The sequence below is a fragment of the Bos indicus x Bos taurus genome, chromosome 1 (genome assembly GCF_003369695.1).
Source record: "Bos indicus x Bos taurus breed Angus x Brahman F1 hybrid chromosome 1, Bos_hybrid_MaternalHap_v2.0, whole genome shotgun sequence".
NCBI classification, from domain to species: Eukaryota; Metazoa; Chordata; class Mammalia; order Artiodactyla; family Bovidae; genus Bos; species Bos indicus x Bos taurus.
In genome coordinates, this window is record NC_040076.1 from 116,390,989 (window position 1) to 116,417,966 (window position 26,978).

The 26,978-nt window shown below is 42.2% G+C and overlaps 1 protein-coding gene across 2 annotated transcripts in view; it reads right to left on the bottom strand.

Moving 5' to 3' along the window:
* MED12L (mediator complex subunit 12 like) overlaps positions 1-26,978 on the bottom strand; it is a 368,061-nt gene that overhangs the window by 312,784 nt on the left and 28,299 nt on the right. For both annotated transcript variants that reach the window (XM_027543477.1, XM_027543482.1), the window contains exons 3-5: positions 18,434-18,538; positions 11,960-12,151; positions 7,268-7,427 (exon numbers count right to left, since the gene is read on the bottom strand). In XM_027543477.1, the coding sequence (XP_027399278.1) occupies positions 7,268-7,427; positions 11,960-12,151; positions 18,434-18,538 (457 nt within the window). The remainder of the gene's footprint in view (positions 1-7,267; positions 7,428-11,959; positions 12,152-18,433; positions 18,539-26,978) is intronic.

The following is a 26,978-nucleotide window of genomic DNA, read 5'->3' on the forward strand; positions in this document are numbered from 1 at the left end:
ATTTTATTCGCGTCACTGTTTCCTTTCCTTCCTCCACTGTCTGGACTGTTTGGCCATGTGCCCCCTCCCTCTGCTGTAAACACCGAGGGTGCAGGAACCACACTCTCCCCTCCGTCCCCACTGGCCAGGCACAGTGCCCAGTAAAAGCCTCAGAGCAGAGTTAGGACACGTGTGTTGAGGGGCTGCGTGCACACGACACATCAGGGTACTCCTCTGTGAGCTGGGGGCAAAGCACCTCTCTCACAGGGCTCCGAAATAATAAATGAGAGTTGGGAGAGAGGAAACATAGAGCCTGAGCAATGTTCGCTAAGAAATGGGGAAGACTGCATCACAGCCACTCTAGCTACCCCACGGAGGACCGACTGTTCTCACACGACAGGAAATACCGTCCTGGGGCCTGACAGCAAGACAGGGAGCAATCCCAAGGCTGGAAAGTTCATTCTCCCAGCACACGTCGGGAACAACAAAGTCCCACTTAACACAGGATTGAGAGCGGTTCCATAATCTCTCCAGAGATGCTGTTACAGAAACAGACTGAGAGAGCGAACTTTTGGGTACCAGGGGGAAGGATGGGAGAAGGAATAGTTAGGGAGTTTGGGAAGGACATGCACACGCTGGTGTATTTAAAATGGATAACCAATAAGGACCTACTGCATGTATAGCACAGCAAACGTTCTGTGACAGCCTGGATGGGAGGGGCAGTTTAGGGGAGAATGGATACATGTATATATACGGCTGCGTCCCTCTGCTGTTCACCTAAAACTACCACAACACAGTTAATTGTCCATACCCCAATACAAAATAAAAAGTTCAAAATAGGGGGGAAAAAAGAGATGCTGTTAACAGTTAATAGCAATAATGATAGTAAATACTAGATGTATACAATGAATTCATAACCATTAACTCAGCAACAATAAGACTGCTCCTTATAGCAGGGGAAATTCCTGCACATAAACAGAGAAGGTTCTGTGTTATTTACTGTAAAGTCACATTTCCCAATCTGTTCAAAGATTTTAATTACATAACTGTAAAGTTTCACTTTTTTATTTTTATGTATTAGCTATCCCATTTTAAATGCTTTTCTCTGGTGAACTCAAAATATTTAAAATATTTAAAAACAAAACTCCATTCAATTCTAAAACATATTTAAAATCAAATATGTATCATGCCTGGTGTTTTCCCGCAAGTCTGTTAACACTAATATCTATGGGACAGCATTTTCTAAACATCATGTCCACCTGTAATCTTTTTTTCAGGTCTTGTAAAGAAGGAGAACTAGTTTCTTCTCCCAAGCTTACCTAAATCACTTCTATTTTAAAATCTTGGTCCCATGTGGTGCTAGTGTAAAGAACCCGCCTGTTAATGCAGGTGACATAAGAGATTCAAGCTCAAGCCCTGGACTGGGAAGATCCCCTGGAGGAGGGTATAGCAACCCACTCCAGTATTCTTGCCTGGAAAATCCCATGGACAGAAATGCCTGGTGGGATCCATTGGGTCCCAAGAGTTGGACGTGAAGTGACTTAGCACGCATATACACTCTGATGTTAGGATTTGTCCTAAATGCAGTTTTAACCACGAAGCATTTTAATCTTCTTCTAACCTGTTTCCCCAAAAAAAGGGCCTCATGTCCATGATACAACCTTTGACCCCCTTGAAATTACACATGAAACCTCACCCAGAAACCCAAGGCCCCTCTCACTCCCTGTCACTTTCGGGTACAAACTACACTGGATACCCCTTTGCCCTCTGCAGTCTCCCCGGGGTAGAAACTCACTTCATCTACATCTGAGATCTGTAACTCTGCATAATGACAGTGAAGATTTCTGCATTGCTACATTTAAAGAATTTACACACAGGTCTGCTCCCTTGTTGCTGTTAGCCCACTTAACTTTAGGAAAAACTCTCTTCAATAAAATCAAACAGCAGTGCTTTATAGCTCTGTTCCAGCGCTGAATGTAGGAACTGAAAATAAAACATATGTTTCTATTACAAAGGAATAAAGGCCATTTCTACCAAAAACACTTTACAAATCCGACGAATGATCATCAAGACAACAGAAGCCATAAAACCAATGCCAGAAAAGGGTGACACTTGACAGTCAATCTTGCCCCAAATGTGCTGAACAGTTCTTTTCACCATCACAGCCAGAACACAGACACTATTACTGCAAGTTAATCTTCTGAAGTGTATGCAATTTAATCCAACTCAACACATATATATATGTGTGTATACTTGCTTGGCTGTACAGCTTACTTGGAGTGTGAAAGTTGCTACATTATGGCTATGTCTACACAGCCAAATGCTTCCAAATACACTGTGTCATTTGCTTATAGAAGCTGAAGAAGGTGCTGAAGACAAAGTGGAAAGTGAGGGGTACCAGGTGCAACAGAGGGGTGGCAAATCAAGATCAGATATTTGAACCTGTGTGCTCTTACCATACAGTGTAGTATAAATAGTACACTACTTAAAACACAGGTAAGAATAAAGAAAGAGCAATCGGATATTTACCCAAATCACTTCTTGATTACAAAGGATAAGAGAGCAAGTTTTCAGGGGAGAAATCTGGGAGACACCATCTCAAGGTTATCACCACTGGTCCCAGGACAATGTGCTGGGAGGAACTGAGACACTCACAGCATTGCCTCTGAGGTGTTCCCACCAAATGTGCATACCATGAAGCTGATCACGAGTAACTGGACAAATACAAATCAGGGGACTTCCGACAAATAATTGGCCTATCGCCTTCAAACATGTTAAGGTCACAAAAAAGAAAGGCTGAAGAGCATGACCATTAAAGGCTATGTGGACTGGATCAGGGTGGAGGGGACCCACAGCTGAAGAGACTAAGGACTTTACTTTCAAGTCACCCAGCCACAGAGCAGCAGAGCCAGGACGACTACAGCCAAAAGCTCTTTCTGAGATGCTGGACCTAAGAGGTTTGGGGTGAACTCCTAAAATTCATGCATTTTTAAAATACTTTTAGCCTTAAATGCTTATTTTTAAGATCAATACTCTACCATGAGAAAAGGACAGTGGGCAACTTTCACAGATTTAACATTCACACTTTTTAGTACACATAAATAATAAAAAAAAAATGCAATGCTTTGTAAATAAACTGAACTGAAAAACAGAATCATGTGTGTTATGTGGTTTAAGAAAAATGAGAAAACCCAGCTAGTGGGTGAAAGGTGAACCGAGGCAACTATCTGTTGTGGTTGTGCAAACAAAAGAAATTTTGGCGGGGGTGGGGGGGTGCGCTTTAGAAAATAATCCCCACCCCAAACCAACTGGTTACGTTGGTAAGGATATTAATAGTAAAAGTAACGAATCTGGGGCTTCTTTAGTGGTTCAGTGGCTAAGACTCCAAACTCCAAAGCAAAGTGAAGTTGCTCAGTCATGTCCGACTCTTTGCGACCCCATGGACTGTAGCCCACCAGGCTCCTCTGTCCATGGGATTCTCTAGGCAAGAGTTCTGGAGTGGGTTGCCATTTCTCCAGGGGATCTTCCCGACTCAGGGATCGAACCCAGGTCTCCCGCATTTCAGGCAGATGCTTTAACCTCTGAGCCACCAGGGAAGCCCTAAGCAACAAAGCAAGGGGCCAGGGTTCAATCTCTGGTCAGGGAACTAAGATCCCACATGCCACAGCTAAGAGTTCATGTGCCACAACTAAAGCACCCAATGAAGACCTGGTGCAGCCAAATAAATAAATAAATTTTCAAAAAGGTAACGAATCCAACAAGAAGTCCTTGATGTTCTGAGCTAGACACTGGAGCCAGACATTCCTCCATTTGGCAGAAGAAACCATACATCCAGGTGATACATTTATATCTGGGGCCCCTAAAAACATTCTTCATAAAAGATGAGAGTCTATCAAATTTTAATTTATCCTAAAATTGTTTTACATTTCATCTGAATCATTCCTCCAAAACCTTTTTGTTTTTTTGGTTTGTGGTTGTTTTTTTTTGGTTTTGGTATTTTTGCCTTTCTGTGATTTTGACAGTTAAAATCAGGAAAACATGAACAGGAACAAGTTATCAAAAAATATGAAGAGCATCTAAGGAATGGCAGAGGAGTCTCTCCGTTATAGCCAGTGATGCTGAAAATTTCAAGAATTACAAATTGGGGCAAACAAGAAAAAAAAAAAAAAAAGCATGTATGCACTACCTACCCGCCCCTCCCCCGCTGCCACCACCACACACACACACATGCCTCAAGCCTAATTATTCATTTATTATTCTTAAGCACTGCTGAGCATCTTCTGTGTGCCAGGTACTGCCCTAAGATACCAAGCACAGAACATATCTGACAAAATATCTCAGGAAGGAACAGTACAGTTCAGAGTCAGAAGTAGGAGGTGATCAATTAATTAGAATATAACAAGAGCTATGAAGAAAAATGAAGCAGGACAAACAGACAAAGTGACAGGAAGATGACATTCTGACTGCGGTGGTCTGAGAAGGCTTCTCAGAAGTGCCCTCTGAGCTAAGCTGGGAGTAGGGGGATGGAGCAGGCCCGGGGGACAACGGAGGATGGGAGGGAGAGCGGCACCCACAGGTCAATGCCTGAGGCCACGGCTTGCACACAGGCTGCTGCTGCTGCTGCTGACCGAGGCTGAGAGAGACAGGCGGCCATGAGAGGACGCTGAGCACAGGTGTAGGCCATGATTTATGTCCTAGCAGGGCCACTCTGGCTACAAGTAGAAAATTGTCATTAGAGGAGCAAGAACAAAAACAGGATCAGCTACAGGCCCTGCAAGAAACAGGGCAGGCATGGGGGTGGGTTGGGGAGTGGGGGTGCTTTGGGCCAGGGTAGAAGCAGTGGAAAGAGGAATACATAGTTGGACTCTGGCTGTATTTTAAAAGTAAACAGGATTGCGGAGGGAGTGAATGTCGAGTTCTGAAAGAGAAAAGCCCAGAAGGACTATGTCTTTTACCCTATCCACCTGGTGACTATGTACAACATTACTGAGGAGAAGTCGGCAGAAGGAGTAAGTTTAGGCATGGTAGGAAATTAAGACTTTCACTTGATACACATCAGGTTTTAGATGCTAGTCATCAAAATAGAAGTGACTAGTAAGCAACTAGATACCCAAGCTGTTGGGAGAAGTATTAGCAAATGCAACAGATACATGCAGAGACACATATGAGAGAGAAAGGGTAGAGAAGTAGAAAGAACTGCACATACATGTGTGTGTCTGAATGAAGAAAAGCTCAAGAAAACATGGAAAATGTGAAAAGAAACAAACACTGCACTGTATCTACTTCAGCACCATTTGAAAATGCTGCAATGGAAGGTACTATTCTAGTAATTAAAGAAAGGGGAGGCATTTCTTCAGTTTCCCCCAGTAAAATAATAAGCTAATAATAAAAAAAAAAAAGTAGGGCTTGTCTCGTAGCTCAGTCAGTGCAGGAACCCGCCTGCAGTGCAGGAGACCCAGGTTCAATTCCTGAGTCCGGAAGATACCCTGGAGAAGGAATGGGCAACGCACTCCAGTATTCTTGCCTGGAAAACCCCATGGACAAAGGAGCCTGGCAGGCTACAACTTCGAGACTAACCCACCAGTGAAAAAAATTAGATACAGAATGAATAAAAGAATACCGTGAAAACAACACTCAGAGACAACCGTTGGTAACTTGGTGAATTATTTCCTCCCATTGTTTTCTTGATATTTACCTACTGACACACAGACAACACAGTTTGGTTTTGCTTTCTAGATATAGTTCATTTTTGCTGGTTATTCTGACACACATGAGATAATGCTAAACTCCATGAAATTAGGCCATTTTTTTTGCTTTGTTTTGAATCTAGATTTCCGTGCTTTTAGAGTATCTTTACTCTTCAGTTCACCAAGGCTCCCTCAACCTCTCCAAACACATCACACCCTAACTCACTCATCTGGGCTGCTGCCTGACATCGGAAGACATCTGTCCTTTCCATTCCTGCTGCTCCTCAGAGCTTTGCAATTGGGGTGGGAGTGGGGTGTCTGTCTTATAAAACCATAAGCACATTTCCATTTCACGAAGAATTCTTTGTAAACCTAATCTCTCAATGGAGTCTTTATGTATCATCCTCTGTGCACATTTCTAATGTGGCATCAGATCTTTTATAAAGCATGTTTTAGCACTGCCTCAAGGAGTCACTGTCTAGTCACTCAAAGAGTGGAAACTGACTGAAAACCGCTTCTCTTCAGTTCATTCAACAAATGCCCACCAGAGCGTGTGTGTGCGCGCACGTGCACACAGATGTGAGGGGATGACAGACACAAAATCTTAAAAGACAGTTTCAGACAGAGAAACACGCTGTGAATAAAACAACCACCCGTGAGAACATAACTGCAGGAAGGTGAGAAAGAGAGAGGATGCTATTTATCTGGGTGTCCCAGGAAAAACCTCCTCAGGAAATGACACTCGAGCAGAAGCCTCAGTGGAGCAAACGAGGCTGCAGACACCCTGGAGAAGAACAACCCAAGTATGTGCCAAGCTGCTCCAGTCGTATCGGACTCTTTGCAACCCCATGAACTGTAGCCCACCAGACTCTCCTTTCCCTGAGATTCTCCAGGCAAGAATACTGGAGTGGGTTGCCATGCCCTCCTCCAGGGTATCTTCCTGACCCAGGGATCAAACCCATGTCTCCATCGGCTCCTGCACTGCAGGCAGATTCTTTACCACTGAGCCACCAGGGAAGCCCCACAATCCAAGTACAGGGAAGAAGAAAGACAGGGGCCCTGAGAAAGGAAGGAGCCTGCATGTTGGAGGGATATATGGAAGGCTCTGTGGCTGAAATGTCACAGGAAGAGGGGGCCAGATCATGGATGGCCCTGCAGGAGAAAATCTGGATCCTTATTCTCACTGTGATGAAAAACTACCATAACGTTATAAACAGGAACATGAAATGGTATGATTTAGGCTGAGCAAACAGCGTGGTGGCTGTGGAGAGACTAGAATGTAAGGAGCAAAAATAAAGGCAGGGAGACCAGTTAAAAGACTGTGACCATTCTCCAGCCAAGAGATGGGGTGGTGGAAGCACAAGTCAGTCAAAGTGGTGGTGAAGTGTTTAGGACACATTTTGCAGCTAAGAGCAACAGGACGTGCTGAGAGAATTGGGAATCTGTGCCTGAGGAAACAGAATCAGCCCCTATCCACACCGCTAATGACTTAGCTTCCCTAACGGACCTTCTCAGTACTCAGCTCGCTGGGCTGGGTACAGGAGGTGCAGGCAACAATGACTTACAGGATAATTTAAAATGTATCACACTGTCTCACTTACCCAAATTGGGATCAGTGGCCGGACGTTTCTTAATTTTCGCTTCAGAAATAGCAGAGTAATAGGCACACGTCATCTTGATCAGCCATGTTGCTCGAACCATTGGCACTGAATACTTCGCTAAATATGCAAAAACATCTTCTTTTTTACTAAGGATGGGAACCTAGAAAGAAATAACATATTTATAATCATCCCATATTATATTCATCGCTAGGCCAGCCTAAAGAAAGGGGAAGTGAAAGAGACTCTTAAGTCCATGCTGACTCTGACAAAGTTATTCTTCATGGATTTTCAAACAGCACATATGGTTTTTAAAAAATAATAAAACATTTTAAGCAAATTTTAATAAAAAATAATTGACACTGTATGTTTAGTGCACTGGTGGGACAGTTTTATCAGTTGTGCTTTCTTATTTATAAAAACAAATTATTTTCAAGCTCTCAGATGCTGAAAGCTACTCCTTGCATCAACAATAGAGGGAAATAATTTCATGACAGTCCTCCAAAGAGTTTAATCTCAAAATTGGAAAGGACAGATCATGAGAAAACTTATCCCCACTCTATATCTTATTGAAGGGCATTTTTGTATAAAGCTTTCCAACTGTAACATTTCATAAGAATGAAAATTTCCAGAAAGCTTCTAAAAGAGCCTTTAGCCCAAAATTTTAAATAGAGGCTAAAATGATGGCTCAGTGAATCTGCCTAATAAACACGGCGCTAGAAATAGCTGGGTAATTAATTCACTGGTTGAGAGTGGGCACTTGAGGCAGTTAATTATTTCTTCCAGACCACAAAGGTACTATTTAGCAAATTAGTATCCCAATGTACTGCTGAATGGCTTGCAAGAGTTAATCCAGTCTTGTAGAATTCCTCATAAATACCCTAGGAAGAGCCCATTAATCTATACGTATCTATCCAATTTATGAATACAGGGTAACACAGTGGACAAAGGGCACGTTGGCTACAACGCAGCAGTTTGGGAAAATTGAGATGGAGAAGCAGGCGTTGTCCCACTCCCAGCCCCCAACAGCAATGAGTACCTCTGTGTTTCATTCCTGGCCCTAGTCTGTGTGATTAAACCCATCACTCCCAGGCCCTTCATGTATGAATGAGATAAACTGACCCTGTCTACTTCACAGTAGGGTGAGGAGGATAAAGCAAAAAAATTACATTTATCAAAATTATGACAACTTTCGTTGTTGCCAGTTCCAAAGATTTCTTCATGCCCCCCAAAATATTCTCAAGCCACGGACTCTACCCACCTAAGAAAATTCTGGAAACCACAATTATAAACATCACTAGCCCTGGTTTCTATGTCCCAAAGTCTTGCTCGATTTTTGTCTTGAAAAATCAAAGCTTCAAACCAGCTAATTTATTCATATAGCATGGCATTTTTCTTAGTTAGCCAGTGGCTTAGACAGTGGATTTTTTGCATTATACATATGTTACAAACTTGACAACTCACAATCTTGGTACAGTGTAATCCTAGAATTAAAAAGTGGTTTTTGTACATAGCCCTTCAAAACAAGATATCTTTTGTACCTGGTTCTTCCCAAAGAAACTTCAAGCTGCTCCCATGATGAAGGAAAGCTGTCTGGCTGGACCCTGAGATGCAGTGTGTCCATAAAGTGTACTTTATGGTCAATGTAACAGACTTCTGACCGTGTACTATTCCTGCCATGGTTGCTGACTTTAGAACGTAAGTCCCATGACAGAGGCAACTACATCACACACCACATAACTAAAAAGGAGGTGAAAGGGACACAGCCTAAAGCTGTAAAACGTCCTCTCTGTGGATAACGGTGAGACATTTTAACAAGAAAATGTCCTGAACATTTAGCTTACAAGACACATCTTCCAGGGAGCACAAGGCTTGGGTTTACTATCACTTAGGCGGGGGAGAGGAAAAGCACAAGACCAGACTGCTGTATTCTTCACTAGGACAGACAGTAATCAGGGAGTTAAATTTTAGCTGTCAAGGTCAGGTTCCCCGCTAGGTAAGATGTACCAAAAGACTATATATCATATATAAAATCAAGGCTTAAAAATAAGGCAAACGCAAAAAGTAAAGTTAGCACCTCCATAGAAGTATTAACAGTAGTATCTTTATAGAAGCCTAAAGGGTTTCTTTTGAGCAGCAACTGACAAGAAGGAGTGGGGGGAGGGGTACATTTTGATCATGCGAAACGTTTAGATGAAATAGCAGGCAAAGCTGAGTCTTCCATGAACAGCAGCACAAGGCAAACCTGCAGCTCACTGCCCTTGCTGGCAGAACCCTAACAAAAACGGTTGGCTCAAATCAAGGGTTTTGGAATTCAGAAGAACATATGTGAAGAAAGTTATTTAATTAAGGAAGAAAACACATTTTGATGGTTTTGTCAAATTTACAGTTTGGGCCAACTCAGGAAGGAAAATATGTTTACACTGACTGAAGTATGACTTCCTGCAGAGATGGATTCCATTTTCAGCCAAGAAACCATCTGACTTCAACTTGTAGCTAAACCCAGGCAGTCACCGGGCAGCTGTTTGGTTTCTGAATCAAGCTGGAATTGCATCTATGTACCAAAAGAAAAGTAAGACACCTAGCACGTGGTGGTCTTCCACTGGCCAAAGGGCCACCCTTGAATCACCTTTCTCTTCGCAAGCTCCTTACCATCAGCATCCCGTTTGCTGGGTAGTGATAGAGGGAAATTCCTGAGACCACAGCAATCAAAGTCACCGGAAGTGAAACACATCATTCCTAGTGAGCTGTGCCAAAGGCTAGAAGGATATATCCCCAGAAGCAAGAAGTCTCCTTTTCCAAATCTAGCTATGACCATGGTTGAATTAAGAGGCCTTTTGTAGGTCACTGATGACCTTTCTGAGGCTAAACACATGGGGCACTGTGGAGCTTTACAGCAGCAGAAAACCAGGTCTGGAAACTTGATCCCGTCCCACACAGGAAACTATTTTGAACTCTAGATCAGAGCTGGAAGATGACTCAGGATCTTAACAGGAAAATGAAGGTCTTCTGTACTAAGCCACCTCACAGATAAATATCAGAAATTAACAAGATGTATTTAAACTTCCTAATATGAAGGAACATGTGGAGAATGCCATTTTCTACCCAATTCTACGGAACTGTCACCATCTCAGGAGGATGAAATGCTGAGGAAGGGATGGGACGGAATGGCTCTTGAAATGCCCAAGAAATGAATAAGTCAAAGTATATTCAATGGTTTCACAAAGAAAATATATTTTAACTTTGCAAAGAGAATTAATGTCAGGGCTTACCTGAGGGACACCTGACTTGGCCAGAGGCAGCTCCTAATAAAGAGAGAAGAACAGTGGCTAATACACTGCACCACAATTCATCGCCCTCCATAAAGATGAGAGGCCATTACACCCCTTAAAGCAAGGGCATCAATTCCTCACCAGTACTTGCCTGCAGGAAATATCCCCAAAAAATACATTCTAAAAGCTTACAAAAAAGGCAAACCTAAAAAGAAAGACATCAGGCTGGCTACATAGGAGTGGAAGGTACTAACCCACATGGAGGGTATGAACTATTGGTAGAAATACATCAAGTATTGAAGGATGGCCTTTGACTTCTGTGGCCTTCAGATACAATTCACACACCCCTGTGGGCCCACGTGGTAAATGCTGAACAGTGGAAAAGAAATGCTCTGTGGTTCAGCCTGTGTTGAGACAGAGGCACTCCCTGAGTAGCAAGAAGGGGTTATGCTGATGATTGCGCTTTGCAAGGACTTCAGTTGCCTTTAAGCACTAGCATCTACGAAAGGCAACATGATGCTCTGACATTAGGGCAAAATGAAGCCAATGGGAGCTACAGGCACTATTTTCAAAGAGTTGCTTTAGAAAACAAACAAGTAAATACACAAAGGAGCTCTCCTCTCACCTGAGCCTGCACCAAGCCATTCGTGAAAATTTAAGAATGGAAAATGGGCTCTCCTGAAACTAAAGGGTTTCAGGGGAGATGAGAAAGACCTGGGAATTATTTGAAAGGTATGTAAGAAGTCAGAGATCAAGACTAACAGGGAGGTTTCTGGCTCTCATCTAAATTTCAAAGGACGTTTTATATTATAGGGACTATAAGATTGTTGAATGTGTGCAGTATTTCCCATTTGAGGAAAATGATCAAAGGCAAAGATCCTAAAAGAAGCCTCCCTTCCCTCCCTCCACTTCCCCCTCCTCCAAAAAGCTGGGAACTATGAATAAAACTGCCCCATTTTGTTCTGAAACTTTTTCAAAGATGTTCTTCATGCACACACAGAATCACTATCTTTTATCTCACTTGTTCAGAAAGAGACTTAGGTTAAAAATTTGGATGGACGCTTTTCAAGACAAGGAAATAACATTAAAGTGAGGATTTCTATTCAATGCATTTTGGACACCATGGCCTAAGAAAACTGAGAATGTAACAAGAATAAATGAAGTCTCACTGCCCGTTCTTGATTTTAAAACCCTGTCTACTGCATCAACAGCTTCCTGTGTGGCATGTTCAGGTCTCCAGATGTCCCTGGCACCACATGCCGCCAAAACGAAGGGCCAACAGCCTATGAGCAGCACACACCTGCCACTGAAACTCTGAGTTGTGGAGAGAACTGGGGAACAGAAATATACACTTCAACATTATCCCAAATAGTTTCATTTCTTTAAGGCCACAAGGAAAACAACGCAAGAAATACTTAAATACCTTTTTTGCCAAAATAGCAAGTGGTTTATTTCCTGCTAAGTCAGAGAACCAGCTATGAATCGCACTCTGGGATCGAGCAGTAACCAGCCAATAATTATCTTTAGCATTAACTTGTGGTTTCTTCTTTCCGGTGTCCTGGAAAGTGTTAAGCTTTAGTTTCTCAGCTAATATGCTGCTAAAATAAGCTCCGATCTGTGGAAGGGAAAAAAAGAAAAGGTTTAAAGACAAAAAGCAAGAATGTTAGTAATGTACATATTAGTATTTTATTTGTATTAAGTGAAAATCTTCAAAGAGTCCATCAGAAAATAAAAGAGGAATTTGAGACCTTGAAGCCAAGAGATGTAATTTCCTTACACTAACATAACACAGAAGTTCCCAGAGCACCTTTGTTTCACTACTCACAAGCAGTTTGGGGGAAAAAAAGCACCTTTGAAAATCTCTGTAAGATAAAATTAATTACATACTGAATAAATTTCAAGAGAAGGGGTTCTGCTTTAATCTTCAGCTCTATGTCTTTTTCATAATACACACTCGTTTGGAGAGAACCTTTTTCCTGTGAGGTGTTGCGTACAACAGCAGAACCTAGTAATCTCACAGTAATCATTCTTTTCCTTGTTTTATCTTAATAGCATGTATTTTTGGAAAGGAAACTCTGTATTTACACTCAGTGCCTTTAAAAAAAAATTAGTCTAGAGAAATCTAATTTATTTAAATGGAAAATTACAAAAGGTTCAATTAAATTAAATATTCAACGTTTTTGATAGAGCTGCCAATTTCATGAGTACAGGCATTTCAAGAGAAAGCTAATGTTACTTGCTCTGAATGGAACAAAGTAGCAAAGGGAGCTTCTGTGAATGACTAGCATTTTCAAATTAACCATGCTTAAAGAGGACAAAGGAAAGAGACAGGGACGAGAGCGGAGGGGACTAATATCGAAAAACTCAATGAATCCACAGAAAACCTGTTGGAATTTCCAAGAATCCTATCACAGCATCACATTGTGTCCTCTGGAAATTCTTTAGTACCAGGATGTGGACAACAATTTCTAATGAATACCTTCAATAAGGTTAGCAGACAGCAGCAACCATGATTAAAACAAAATGCCTACCATGCTGCAGCAGGATAAGAATCACTGCCTTGGTTAATGCTCACAAGTCAATGAACCATTCGTCTATAGGCTGGAGCACAGCTGGAAACAATTAGCCGAGTCTATCTACCAGGGTGAATAACTGGTACAACTTTTCTAATGTGAATTGGCATCTCCTGCTCCTTGAGATTGATATACAATGAAAAAGTTTGTTTTGCTAAGTTGATGTAACAGGGCAATAAAAATTACAGTAATTAGAAAAAAAAAAGAAGTCTGAACTTTAATTTTCTTAAACAAATTCATAGTATGGTTTTATTTTTTAAGCAAAGTGTGCAGAATATCCAGAGAATAAATTAAATGCAAAAATTCAGCAAAAAACAGTTGTTTGAAAATAAGCAAGTTTCTCAAGCAGTATTTGGTGAGTCTTTGCACCAATGACACGAAACACCTACCTATGTAGATTGTTTTATATTTAAAAGATTCCTTATTTGCAATTATGTATGAGCAGTTTAATCAAAATAAAGGCATAAAACAATTTTAAACTAGTCTGAGAACTACCAAGAATATCCACAGTGATCTGAAGAGACTATTTAATTAAACCAAGCCAATCATTAAAGAGCTTTGCAAAAATTATGTTTTAAAAAAGTCTGGGCAATTTCTTGCAATTATACTCTTTTCTGTGTATTTTTTTTTTTTTTTTTTTTTTTTTCACTCCGTTGGTGATGCAGCAACCAGTTGGCCTGTTACATAACCGACCACTGTATACGTTTCACGCTGTTTTAATCGGTACTTGGCCTTAATAGTCACTTGACTGATTGCCTGATAATGATACTTTTTTGCAAGTAAACCTAAGATGAACTCATTTTTGTCCTATGCCAAATGTATAAGTAATAACTAATTTTTAAGCATTTAGGTGATGAGGTGTATTTTGACCCTAGTTTATGGACTGTGATTCAGAATTGTTTGTTTCTTACTACGCAATCAAATACGTATTTTCACATTTAGGAATACGAAGTTAAGTATCATTTTATGTTATACATACATCATTATCACAGTAAGTTAACCAATAAGTTCACAGGTAAGCTTCAGCTGTCTACAAACTTGTTAATTTTAGCTCTTTTGTCCCCCTTAAGTACCAAACCTTTTTTAAAAATCACTTCTTTTGAAAGCCTGTGGAAAATGTGTGCGTCGAATCCCCCATCCACTAAACAGAATATATGAAATGTAATTTTATTTAGTTTTTTTTTGAGATTATTAAAATGAATATTACTTCGAAAGTATAGTGTAATAGAGTGACGTCCTCTGGGCTTAATGAAGCATTTGTGACTCTGCACTTCTATACTGATTTGTTCTACAGTGCCATACTTTTCACGTCGGTTTTTTTTTTCCCCCTGCCTATTCTGTTTCTAGCAAACTATTTCTCCTCATATTTTTGTTACCTGTTGGCAACCTCTGCTTTTGTTGGTGTCAGCAAACCTCTCTTCCCCCAGCTTTACTTCGGGATTTCTAATTTGCTGTGGCTTTGAAAATCATATATGTAAGTTTAATAGAATTGTGGGTAGTTAGAACACAGAAGCTCTGATTGAAAGCTAAAGATCTCTCCTACTAGTCAAGTGTATGAACTTGAGTGCATGGACTATGGGACTTTTAAATTTCTTAGCATTGTTTTGCTTCTTCCTAGTCCTTGGGAGTTTTCCACGTAGATTCAAGGATCCTTGAGTTATGGTTAGATGTAGTCTTAGGGTACATTCTGTCACTTTGTCCAAATAAGGGTTAGTTGCTCAGTCGTGTCCGACTCTTTGTGACCACATGGACTGTAGCCAGTCAGACTCCTCTGTCCATGGAATTCTCCAGGCAAGAATACTGGATTGGGTAGCCATTCCCTTCTCCAGGGGAATCTTCCTGACCCACGGATCAAACCTGGGTCTCCTGCCTTGCAGGCAGATTCCTTACCGTCTGAGCCACCAAATAAATCTACTTTAGGAAGGGAATTTTTTTTCCACTTAATTCTTAGCTTCAATTTTGTCCAAGTAAATGATAATGTTGTTATGGTTGTTGCATCGCTCAGTCATGTCTGTCTCTTTGCGACACAGTGGACTGCAGTGTTCGAGGCTTTCCTGTCCTTCACCATCTCCCGACGCTTATTCAAACTCATGTCTGTTAAGTCAGTGATGCCATCCAACCATCTCATCCTCTGTTGTCCCTTTCTCCTCCTGCCTTCAGTCTTTCCTAGCATCAATGTCTTTTCCAATGAGTTGGCTCTTCACTTCACGTGGCCAAAGTATTGGAGTTTCAGCTTCAGCATCAGTCCTTTCAATGAATGTTCAGGATTGGTTTTCTTCAGGATTGATTGGTTTGATCTACTTGCAGTCCAAGGGATTCTGAAGAGTCTTCTCCAGCACCACAGTTTGAAAGCATCAATTCTTTGGTGCTCAGCTTTTATGGTACAACTCTCACATCTGTACATGACTATTGGCAAGACGTTAGCTTTGACTAGATGGACCTTTTTGGCAAAGTAATGTCTCTCTTTTTTTAAATGAAGTGTCTAGGTTGGTCATAGCTTTTCTTCCAAGAAGCAAGTGTCCTTTAATTTCATGGCTGCAGTCACCATCTGCAGTGATTTGGGAGCCCAAGAAAATAAAAGTCTCTGTCATTGTTTCCATTGTCACCCCATCTGTGTATTTAATAATAGCAATGGAACATAGGGACTGTATATATGTTTTACTTCCTAACAAACTTTATGAACAATAACTGTAAGCAAAGTCAAACTTCCCAAAAAACAAGCTCAGAGAAAATTCATGACAGAACTCAAAAATAAATAAATAAATACATCACCATACATTTAATTTTATTCTAACAGCAATATATTCACATTATTCCAAAATCAAAGAAAAAAAGTTAAGAGCCTCATTCCCAGCTCCCAGTGCCTGCCTCCAAGTAACCACCTTGATGAGTTTGTCTTTCCAGTGTTTCATCATGTGTGAATACACACAAACACACACAAATGTATTTTTGTCTTATCTATACCTCATTATGTACACTGAGTAAATCTGAGAACCTTCCTTCCATATCTGCATATGGAGACCATCCTCGTTCATTTTCACAGACAAATAATAATGTACTGTGTGGATACCCACATTGTATCTAATCAAGTCCCTGTTGATGGACATTTAGAGTGTTCAAATTTTTGCTATTACAAATCACATTGAAGTGAACAGCCTTTCCTACTGAATATTTCAGTTGCCAGTTTAGCAAATTACATATCCTTGTGTATAAATGTATGCATATAAAGAGATCTGAAATAATACACAAATTTTTAACAATGTTTATCTCTGGTTAAAACAAAACAAGAATAGAAATTCATCTGTATGCTTGATTTCTCTTTATCTGAATGCATGCTTTTTCAATTTAATGAGTAAAAGTATTTCAATATTTGAAAACAGAAATAACTCAGAGAGGACAAAAAACCAAACCTTAAAAGAATACAAACAAAAACAGATAAATCTATCTATATATCTAATTGTTAACATAATTACACAGAAAAAAGACTTAGTTCAAGAAACATGTTTAACACAACACTGACTACATTTTCTTAATGAAAATGAACTTTAACTTAAAGTTAGTCTGAAGACAAAAAGTATGGTAAAGGAATTGTAGGCTTTACAAAATTAATATTGCTGTTGGAATGACACTGGTATAATTTATTCTGGAACTTTTTATGTATAACTGGACTCAGTGAGGACTTCCCTGGTGGCTAGATGGTAAAGTGTCTGCCTACAATGTGGGAGACCCAGGTTCAATCCCTGGGTCGGGAAGATGCTCTGGAGAAGGAAATGGCACCCCACTCCAGTATTCTTGCCTGGAAAATCCCATGGATGAAGGAGTATAGTGGGCTACAGTCCATGGGGTCGCAAAGAGTTGGGACACGACTGAGTGACTTCACTTTTTTTATGTATATTGTAAGATAGAGTAAATGAATAAACAAGTCGATACTGCTGGGATTCAGGGTTCTTGCTTTGAGAGAAAGGAGATACAGTGATGGAAAGGGGACAGGTAAGGGAAAAACTCTGTGGTACATGAGTTAGAATGGACAGATGGAAAGGAGGGAGGAAGGGAGGGAAGGAAGGAGGAAAGAAATCTAAATATATCTATCATCTCTGTCCATTGAAAAGCCCTAGACGTTGCAACCAGAGAAGGCAATGGCAGCCCACTGCAGTACTGTTGCCTGGAAAATCCCATGGATGGAGGAGCCTGGTAGGCTGCAGTCCACGGGGTCGTGAAGAGTCGGACACGACTGAGCGACTTCACTTTCACTTTTCACTTTCATGCACTGGAGAAGGAAATGGCAACCCACTCCAATGTTCTTGCCTGGAGAATCCCAGGGACAGGGGAGCCTGGTGGGCTGCCGTCTATGGGGTCACACAGAGTCGGACACGACTGAAGCGACTTAGTAGTAGCAGTAGTAGCAGCAGCAGACGTTGCAACACTAGTAGCCTTGAGCAACCCAGGTACCAAGATCTGGGCTGGGGCAGGAAAAGAACAAGATGGCCCTGGACAATGTTATTGTGTCACAAGTGAGGAAATGATGACACGAGAGAGATATGTCAAAAAGGCCCAAAAACTAGGTTAAAGTTGCCCCCACTGACCAAATGTGAGACAATGTGAGCATCAAAAAGAAAACTGAAAATAATACAATTGATTTTAAAAAGAGTTCAGGGGTTCAAAGTGAACCCCTTAAAATGCAGTGTCGTTTACAAAAGAATGCCAACTATTAAACATACAAGGAATAACAACTACAAAACCAGCATTTTTGCTTTTGCAAACATCAGCAAAATAAATCATGCAGCAGGAATCATCAATTGATGCTAAAAATCAGAGCATAAAATTTTATTGCCGAATAGTATATTCATATGGTCTCAAAGCAGCATCCTGTGGAGATTCCTATGAGGAAGAGATGACAATTTTTGCAAAGGAAAGAGATGGCAGACACCACGTTAAGTGATCAAACAGTATAACCAATAATCAGCAAACTAACACTGCACATCTGATACGCAGTGTAGTCTTCTTACCAAAAATATACAACCTGAATCTTGTCATGAGGAAATAATCAACAAATCTAGACTACAGTACTAGACAATAAGAGAAACAACTGGACTCAGTGAGGGGACCTGGAGAGCAGTACTGCAGTGGATTAAAACAGGGTTCGGAGACACACCAGCAGAAAGCAAAGCGTGACCCCTGATGGGAGCCTGGGGCAGGGCACCATAAAGGATACCTGGGGGAACTGTGAACGTGGATCATGGCTTAAATAACACAGATGTATCAACATGTGTTACCAAGGGTCTCACGTACATATTTCAGAAGTTTTAGGAAACAATGAGCATTACCTTTGATGGGTTAATCACAATATTTCTAGCTGAGCCATGTTCATCTCCAGTAAAGGCTGGCTGATTGTTGAAGCCTTGCTTTACATTCACTGCGGTAAGTTCATCCTGTTGGAGAAAAGGTACTGATTAGTCCCAACGATGTAAACGCTCCAACTGAAGCCTTTTTTGGGCTCCAAAATCAATGCAGATGGTGACTGCAGCCATGAAATTAAAAGACGCTTACTGCTTGGAAGGAAAGTTATGACCAACCTAGATAGCATATTCAAAAGCAGAGACATTACTTTGCCGACAAAGGTCCGTCTAGTCAAGGCAATGGTTTTTCCTGTGGTCATGTATGGATGTGAGAGTTGGACTGTGAAGAAGGCTGAGCGCCGAAGAATTGATGCTTTTGAACTGTGGTGTTGGAGAAGACTCTTGAGAGTCCCTTGGACTGCAAGGAGATCCAACCAGTCCATTCTAGAGGAGATCAGCCCTGGGTGTTCTTTGGAAGGAATGATGCTGAAGCTGAAACTCCAGTACTTCGGCCACCTCATGCAAAGAGTTGGCTCATTGGAAAAGACTCTGATGCTGGGAGGAATTGGGGGCAGGAGGAGAAGGGGACGACAGAGGATGAGATGGCTGGATGGCATCACCAATTCAATGGACATGAGTTTGAGTGAACTCCAGGAGATGGTGATGGACAGGAAGGCCCGGCGTGCTACGATTCATGGGGTCTCAAAGAGTCGGACACGACTGAGCAACTGAACTGAACTGAAGCCAGTCTCCTGCAGCCTGAGGAATGACAAACTTCATGATACTCTGTAGAAGAGAGCTGCTGAACACTCACCAAGGAAAGCAGAAGTAGGGGTCTAAAAATCAATACATAAATGTGCAGAGAGAGACAAAGCAAAGGTGGCCAAATGTTAACTGCTGCCTGCAGATAAAAATTTTTCACTAACAAATTGGAGAAAGAAAAACAAAGCAACCCCTCTCCCATAAACATAAAATCATAGATTCTAAACTAGAACTGCTTCTAGAAAGCCCACAGTCTGACTCCCTATCCCTTGCCAGCCCCTATGCATATTTCTGTTCAATATTCCAGAAAACTGGCTCACTCAAGTACCCAACACCCCACAGTGAGTTCAAGACAGAAATGAAGGGTTCCTAGGCACGAGGCTTGTGCTAACCACACACCATCACAGTCCTGCAACTGAAGGAAAGTTTAGGGCTTGCCAAGTTCTTTCATTTATTTTGGTTCACTTTATCTTTACCAAATCTGAGGCGGATGTGAGTCTTCAAGTCCATTTTACAGATGAAAAAGCGAGGCTAAGCTAGTACAGTAACCGGACAAAGCCAGCGCTGAAAGGCCATCTTTTCAATCCTAGACTAGGAAGAGAAATTTCCATGACACTGTGCACCAGAGTACACATGCCACATGAAAATGTGGTCTAAAAATACACAGCCACAATTCTTACCCTTCTTAAAAAGATCTCCTACGAGATAGACATAGGAAAACTTTCCTTACCAAGGTCACAACATATCAAAAATAGCCCAAGGCATTAAAAAAAAAAAAAAAAAAAAAAACGACCTTCCCCTGCCCATATCACTTACCGAACTAAATCAGAGTTCCCAGAGTTCCCGATACAGACGCGAAAGAATAAAAGAGAAAAGATGGAGTAAATGAAGCTACCTTTTGCTCCTCTCACTTCAGGCCAAGAAATAGTCTCGGTGCCAGCTGGGTTAATGGTAGCCACAGCCCAAGAATGAGAATATACACTTAATTCTTCCCAAATAATTGTTCCATGTGTAAAATTAAAACAAACAACAACAAAACCGATCAAATCACTGTTATGATTAGGCAGGAAGCCTTAGGTCAAAATCATTAGTGACAGACAGCTCCTGCAAGGTCACCTCGGGTGAGAACTGGGGTCTCCTGGAGTCCTGCCATGTCACCTGACTTAACTGCGTGAGCTCCGCCTAATACCTCGGCCAGCCCCAGTTTTAGTGGGCTTTCAGAAGACCCCACCAGAGGAAACTGAGCTCTCAGGTAATCAAGTCTCCTTCCAGCACAAAGGTCGCTGGAATCGGGATCTGCACAGAAAATGAATTGCACATTCATATCAGAAGACATCTTAAACTGCTCCTGAATTTCCAAATTAATTATTTGGAAATCTAGGGCAAAACTACATATGCAAATTTTAAGTCAGAAAGGCGTCTGTCAACTGAAATAAAGCAAGCATGCTGACGGGATTTCTACAGTCTCGGAGTCTAAGGAAGAAGGGGAACATATCGGGTCATGAGGAGAACAGGACAAGGAAACTGAATTCTTATCTTTGCTTTACCATCAGAGTAACACAAGAAACACTAATTGAGTAATAGCATATGTTTTCACGAAAGATACATCCTGGCTTAATTAAAAGGAAGTGTGTGAGGCTTTCAGGACCAACTAGCTCCATTTAGCACCACTTTGCTTTCTATTCTAAACTAACTCCGACTCAATGGACATGAATCTGAGCAAACTCCGGGAGATGATGAAGGACAGGGAAGCCAGGCTGCTGCAGCCCATGGGACTGCAAAGAGACTGAACAATAGCAAAGCCCTGCTCAGCTAGCTTGTTGTGACTGACTGCTAACCACTGGCCTGGGCAGCCATGTCTGTCTGTCTGTCTCTCACACACATAATCCCCAGAAGGAAGAACATGGAACCATGGTAACACGTCTGTCAGCCACAGATTTTCCTCAAACTCAGATCCATACAGGTACTGCTGGGAAACATGAGTGCTGAGAATTTTCCAATCCCGCATTCAGAATGTCACAAAAATGCATCCAGAATCCGGCCACTCCTCACCACCACCGAGGCCTCCCCCAGGGTCAGGGGCACCATCATCTCAGGCTTGAATGCTGCAGTGGTTCCTAACTGGCCTCCTGGTTTCAACTCTTGTTCCCTGAAGGCCACATTCAACACAGCAGCCACGGGGAGCTTTGCAAAACTTGAGATGATGACCCTCCTCAAAATCTGCGATAACTCCGCACCTCAGAATGGGATAAGAGGCCCCATGAGGTGCTACAAGCCCCTGACACCTCTCAGACTTAATCCCTGATCACCCTCTCCTTGCACACTCCTCTGCAGCCACACATCTACCCACCCTCCCACCCCCAGCCAGCTCCTCAAGCCTTCCATTGGACCTTCTCCTGCCTCCAGGCCTTGCGCTGTTCTATTCTTCCTGGGTCTTCTCCCTCCCTCTTCTCCCTGTCTCTTTCCCCTGGTTTGCACATGGCCAACTCCCTGACCACCTTAAGTCATGTTCTCAATGAGAAATGTGATAACTCTATTTGAAATTGGAACTGCCCACCCCATTCCCTTCACCCTAGCAGTCCTAATCTCCCAACAGTCCATAGCACTTACCACCTAAAATCCCTGTCCTGTCTGTCACCCCCGCAGCAGGTAAGATCTGTGAGGACAGGGGTCTTTATGTTGTTCATAAATAATCATGCCAAAGAATCAAAGACTCATGCCAAGCACGCAGAGCAGTGGCTGGCACAGAGCACACAAAGGCACTCAATACAGATTTGCTGAAAGAATAAATAAGTGTATGATAACCTGTTTTGAACAATTAATATAAGCATACTGTGACTCACTACCCCATGAACTTGGGGGTACCTAATTCTGTTTGGATTTATGACTAGAATCACTTCACCTCCCAGAGCAGTGACTTCTCCCCATCAAGCCCAAGGCACTCTCCTAAAGGCAAGTAGTTTTAAATGCCCCTTTCCCCCAAGTCTGAAATGAAATTCACAGACAATAACTTTTTTTTTAATCAATGTAATGCCCTCACTCTAAAAAAAATTTTTTTAACGAAAGTAGGTTATAACAACATAGGTACTTGAAAAGAAAACTGAGGCGTGCGCCACTGGGCCACCACCACCCAAGAAGTGTGGCCTGTGGGCAGCTGTGCTGGCCCGACCTGGGCCCTCCCTCAACTAACTCCACAGATTCTCCGGGCAGTTCATTTGGAGAAGCGGGCCTTAGGAGACGTGAAGTGTTAGTAAGTGTTTGTTCCTATACCCAGAATCACCCTAATGCAGCCACCACAAAATGCAGACATACAGGTGGACCGCATTGCCATCTCAAATTATCAGGAACAGCATGGCGTAAACTTTCTGAAATGGAGAAAACACCTGATAAAAGTTTCAAACTAACAAAATAAACTCTTCTCCCGATATATTAAAAATGCAATAGTTATATTCCTCCAAGATTCGGTATATACTGAGTGTATAGATCCCCTCGAGGAGGAAATGGCAACCCACTCCAGTATTCTTGCCTGGAGAATCCCTTAGAGCAGCCTGGCGGGCTACAGTCCACGGGGTTGCAAAGAGTCGGACACGACTGAAGCGACTATGCACGCATGCACGCAAGGGGAATGTGTATTATAATCAAGCAAAAAAAGGTCATATGTAGATTCCCACCTGGGAAAGCGACTTTGAAGGTTTGCTGGTAATCTGAGAGTCCAGTGCGGTAAAGGACAATTCTTCATTGAGCCCAACTGTCCACACTGAGGACACCCGGCCCCACCCACTAAATGGCAATGACCCCGCATCACAGCAGCTGCCAACACCTGCCTCCAGAGTGCCACAACGCCCCGGCTGAAAACCAGAGTGTACTGAGAGGGACTGCTTTTAGCTTTTAAAGCCCTGCCTCTGAAAAGAGGAATCCAGATTTCAGAAACACGGAGTTTCACACAGGCCCCGCTCCTGCTACAACACCACAAGATTGACAACTGGACGTCCAACTCCAGCCACTGCAGCCCCCGGTGGCCCCCAGCTGTGTTACAAGTGAAGGCCGTGTGGACCCCAGGGTAAGGATGACTGAATTGGAAACGCACACAAGAGGGAAGGGAGAGCCCAGGCTCTGCCTTCGTACTGTCTGAATTTGAACCTCTAACTCCAGTTAAGAGTGGCTCAATCCAGTGCTCTGTGAAAACCTAAAGGGGTGTGTGGGGTGGGAGGTGGAAAGAGATTCCAGAGTGAGAGGACGCATGTATACCTACAGCTGCTTCATGCTGACGTATGGCAGAAACGAACACAAAACTGTAAAGCAATTATCCTCCAATTAAAAATAAATTTTAATTTAAAAAAATATATATAAACCTGAAAAACAAAAGTGACTCAAAGCAAGCTTCGGAACTGTTTCTGGCCTCAGTTTTCTTCAATTGTGAAACAGGGCTAGTATGGTTTCCACTACTATTACCTCCATATCCCAGCTGAGGAAATAAGAAAGATCATATCGTGGTTTAGAACGTGAAAGAATCCATGTTCCCAACCACTGTGAATGGCCAGCAATTAGTATTACTGCTGTTTTTGTGTCCCATTTCTGCTTCAAGGAAGTGATAACCTGACGCTCCAGTCGAGCTCTAAGGAATGCAAAAGGTTTTGCTTCAGAAATTAAAAGGACCCTGACCTTGAGCAGTGAATGGTTCTCAAACTTTTGCAAGCATCAGAATCCTGATGGGTTTATTAAAGAACAGCCACTGCCTGGGCCCCTCCTTGAGACTCTCCAATTCAGGAGGTGGGGGAGGCGAGGGGTGGCGGGTTGCGGAGGGAGGCGGTGCCCAAGAATCTGAATTTCTCATAGCTTCCTAGATCAGTCATGCGGATCCAGGGACCACACTTTGAGAACCACTGATGTAAATATTTGGAGTTCACAGCTTTCTAGAAAACCAGGGCCCCTGTGTCTGGCAACAGGGCTGCACTCAACCACCGGGAAGAACCTGGGTGCTCCCTCTTAGTTCAGGAACAGGAGATCCCTGGTCCCAATTCTCTGCCACACACCCATCCTACTGCAAAAGCACACACACAAAGCTACACACACACACACACACACACACACACACACACACACACACACTTACTCACTCACCCAGGAAGAAAACCAATCAAGAAGGTTTCTCTTTCACTCCTTTAACTTCTCCTAGACCCACGAATAAAAACACCAGAGCTGCAGAGTACTCAGCTGTATCAGGAAGCACACAGAGGTAAAAGAGAAGCCTGGTGGGCACTTCTGTTTAAGTTTAGTCACACAAAGCTTTATGTCAGCTTCCTAGAGAAACTAAGGGAAATGGGTAAAAACCACAACGTCACAACCAGAACATGCTCCATGATGCTTTTTCTCCTAAAGTTTCTGAAGAGTGAGAGTTGACGGCAGGAATCCAAGCAACCAGTTCAGAGTAAGATTCGAATTCCAGAGTGTTTACTATTGTTGTTTGTACAGCATTTCTCAAACTCCAGTAACGCAGCAACATACCCCCTTTAAAGGAAAAACATTCTCTCTGACCCCAGGATGCGTGAAGAACCCAATTTGGGAAAATGAGGTAGGACCTGGATACTTAATGGCCTTAGGGCAGCACTGAGAGATTCAGAACAAGATGTAACATGTGTTATATGAACTCAAACTACAAACTTTTATGACACTTTGCTCTGAAGATGTTTGCCAAATCTAATCAAGTAAAAATAGAAGGGAGAGTGTCCAGATTTTAAAACAGCATGCCTCTAAAATCCCCAAGCCAAGGGACACAAATAGCTTCCTCTTGCACTAGCCTTGACCCTCTTCAAAGATTTCTCTAAATAAAAGAGGATAACTGCCAAAGTCCTTACCACGGTCCTTACAGAGACTGAAACTTGTTTTACTGCACCTAGGCAACAATTCTCAAAAAAAAAAAAAAAAAGCAGAACCACCAGCTACTGCTTTGCCTATCTGCAAAGCTGAGACAACTGAAGACCCCAGCACTTGAGGACACACCCAACCACTAATCAGAGTCTTAGCGGCAAACCATTTTCAGTAAAAGAACTCTTGCTGCTGTTGTTCAGTCGCTAAGTTGTGAATGACTCTCTTTGCAACCCCATGGACTGCAGCACACCAGACTCCTCTGTCCTCCACTATCTCCCAAAGTTTGCTCAAATCCACGTCCATTGAATCAGTGATGCTACCTAACCATCTCATCCTCTGTCGCCTCCGTCCCCTTTTGCCTTCAATCTTTCCCAGCATCAGGGTCTTTTCCAATGAGCCAGCTCTACTGGAGGTTAAATTTTCCCACTATACAATGTGGAGGATAAAAAACAAAGTGCCAACCATGAACTCTGAGTTTTAAATGTTTTTATCATGAACTGTGGTGCTGCAGAAGATTCTTGAGTGTCCCTTGGATAGCAAGGAGATCAAATCAGTCAATCCTAAAGGAAACCAACCCTGAACATTCATTGGAAGGACTGATGTTGAAGCTAAAACTCCAATATTTTGGCCACCTGATGTGAAGAACCGATTCATTGGAAAAGATCCTGATGCTGGGAAAGATTGAGGGCAGAAGGAGAAGGGGGCAACAGAGGATGAGATGGTTGGATGGCATCACCGACTCAACGGACATGAGTTTGAGCAAATTCCAGGAGACAGTGAAGGACAGGGAAGCCTGCCGTGCTGGAGTCCATGGGGTCGCAAAGGGTCAGACGTGACTGAGCAACTGAACAGCAGCAGCAGCAGAGGCAAAACACTGCACACACATGCGTGAGCCCTAATACCCACCCTGCCAGGAGACAACACTAGCTGAGAACACGCTCTCACAGTCCAGCCTGGTGGCCCAGAGCAGGGGTGCATCAGGCCAGGCTGCAGAGGGCTTCAACAGAAACCATCTTTAAAACAGGAGTGGTCCAAAGTTAACCTCAACATGGAGAAAGGAAGACTCATCCACCTCATCACTGACTTCAGCTAAAATGATAAGCCTTCAATAGGCTGAAATTCAAGTTCTGCTTGCTTGGAAATTTGTATTTCATTTTTATCATAAAGTGGATATTAATTTTTGCTTTAAAAATGAGTAAGATGGGATGGGAGGTGGGAGGGAGGTTCAAGAGGGAGGGGATATACAGTATACCTGTGGCTGATTTCATGTTGATACATGGCAGAAACCAACACAATACTGAAGAGCAATTATCCTACAATTAAAAATAAATTTTCTAAAATGAGAGGCAGAGGTTTTCAAGAATGTCACATTTTTATATGTGTACATAGAAAAGAATGTATAATCAACATCTAACACCATAAAAATAAATTTTATCTAAATTTAAAAATAAATAAAATGTTAAGGCTTAAAAAAATTTTAGGGAGACAAGTACCCAGACACAAACAGAAACAAAAGCCTAGAAACAGGCCCATGTTCACACAGAAGGCCAGCGTTCACTGTGCAGTTTTGTATTTGACACTGATAAAAAAAAATCAGACCTTCAGTACTTTGGGTGAAGTACTAAGGCACCCATAAATCTTGGGCATTTATCTTGAACTTCAGAGAATGATGGTATTTTTTGGATCACTTTCAGAGCAATCTTTTAATTTCAGTAAGTGTTTCATCAGGAAAATGAGTATATTTTGAGTCTAGTTTGGAAATTGGCTAAGTTCTTTCTCAGTCAAAGGGGGGGAAAGTCAGTTTAGCACACTTTTCAATGACCATCATAAAAGCAGATAATAAATGTACACACACAGGTGTGCACAGATGTGCACACACGGTTAAACTCCTCCAGACTTCTCA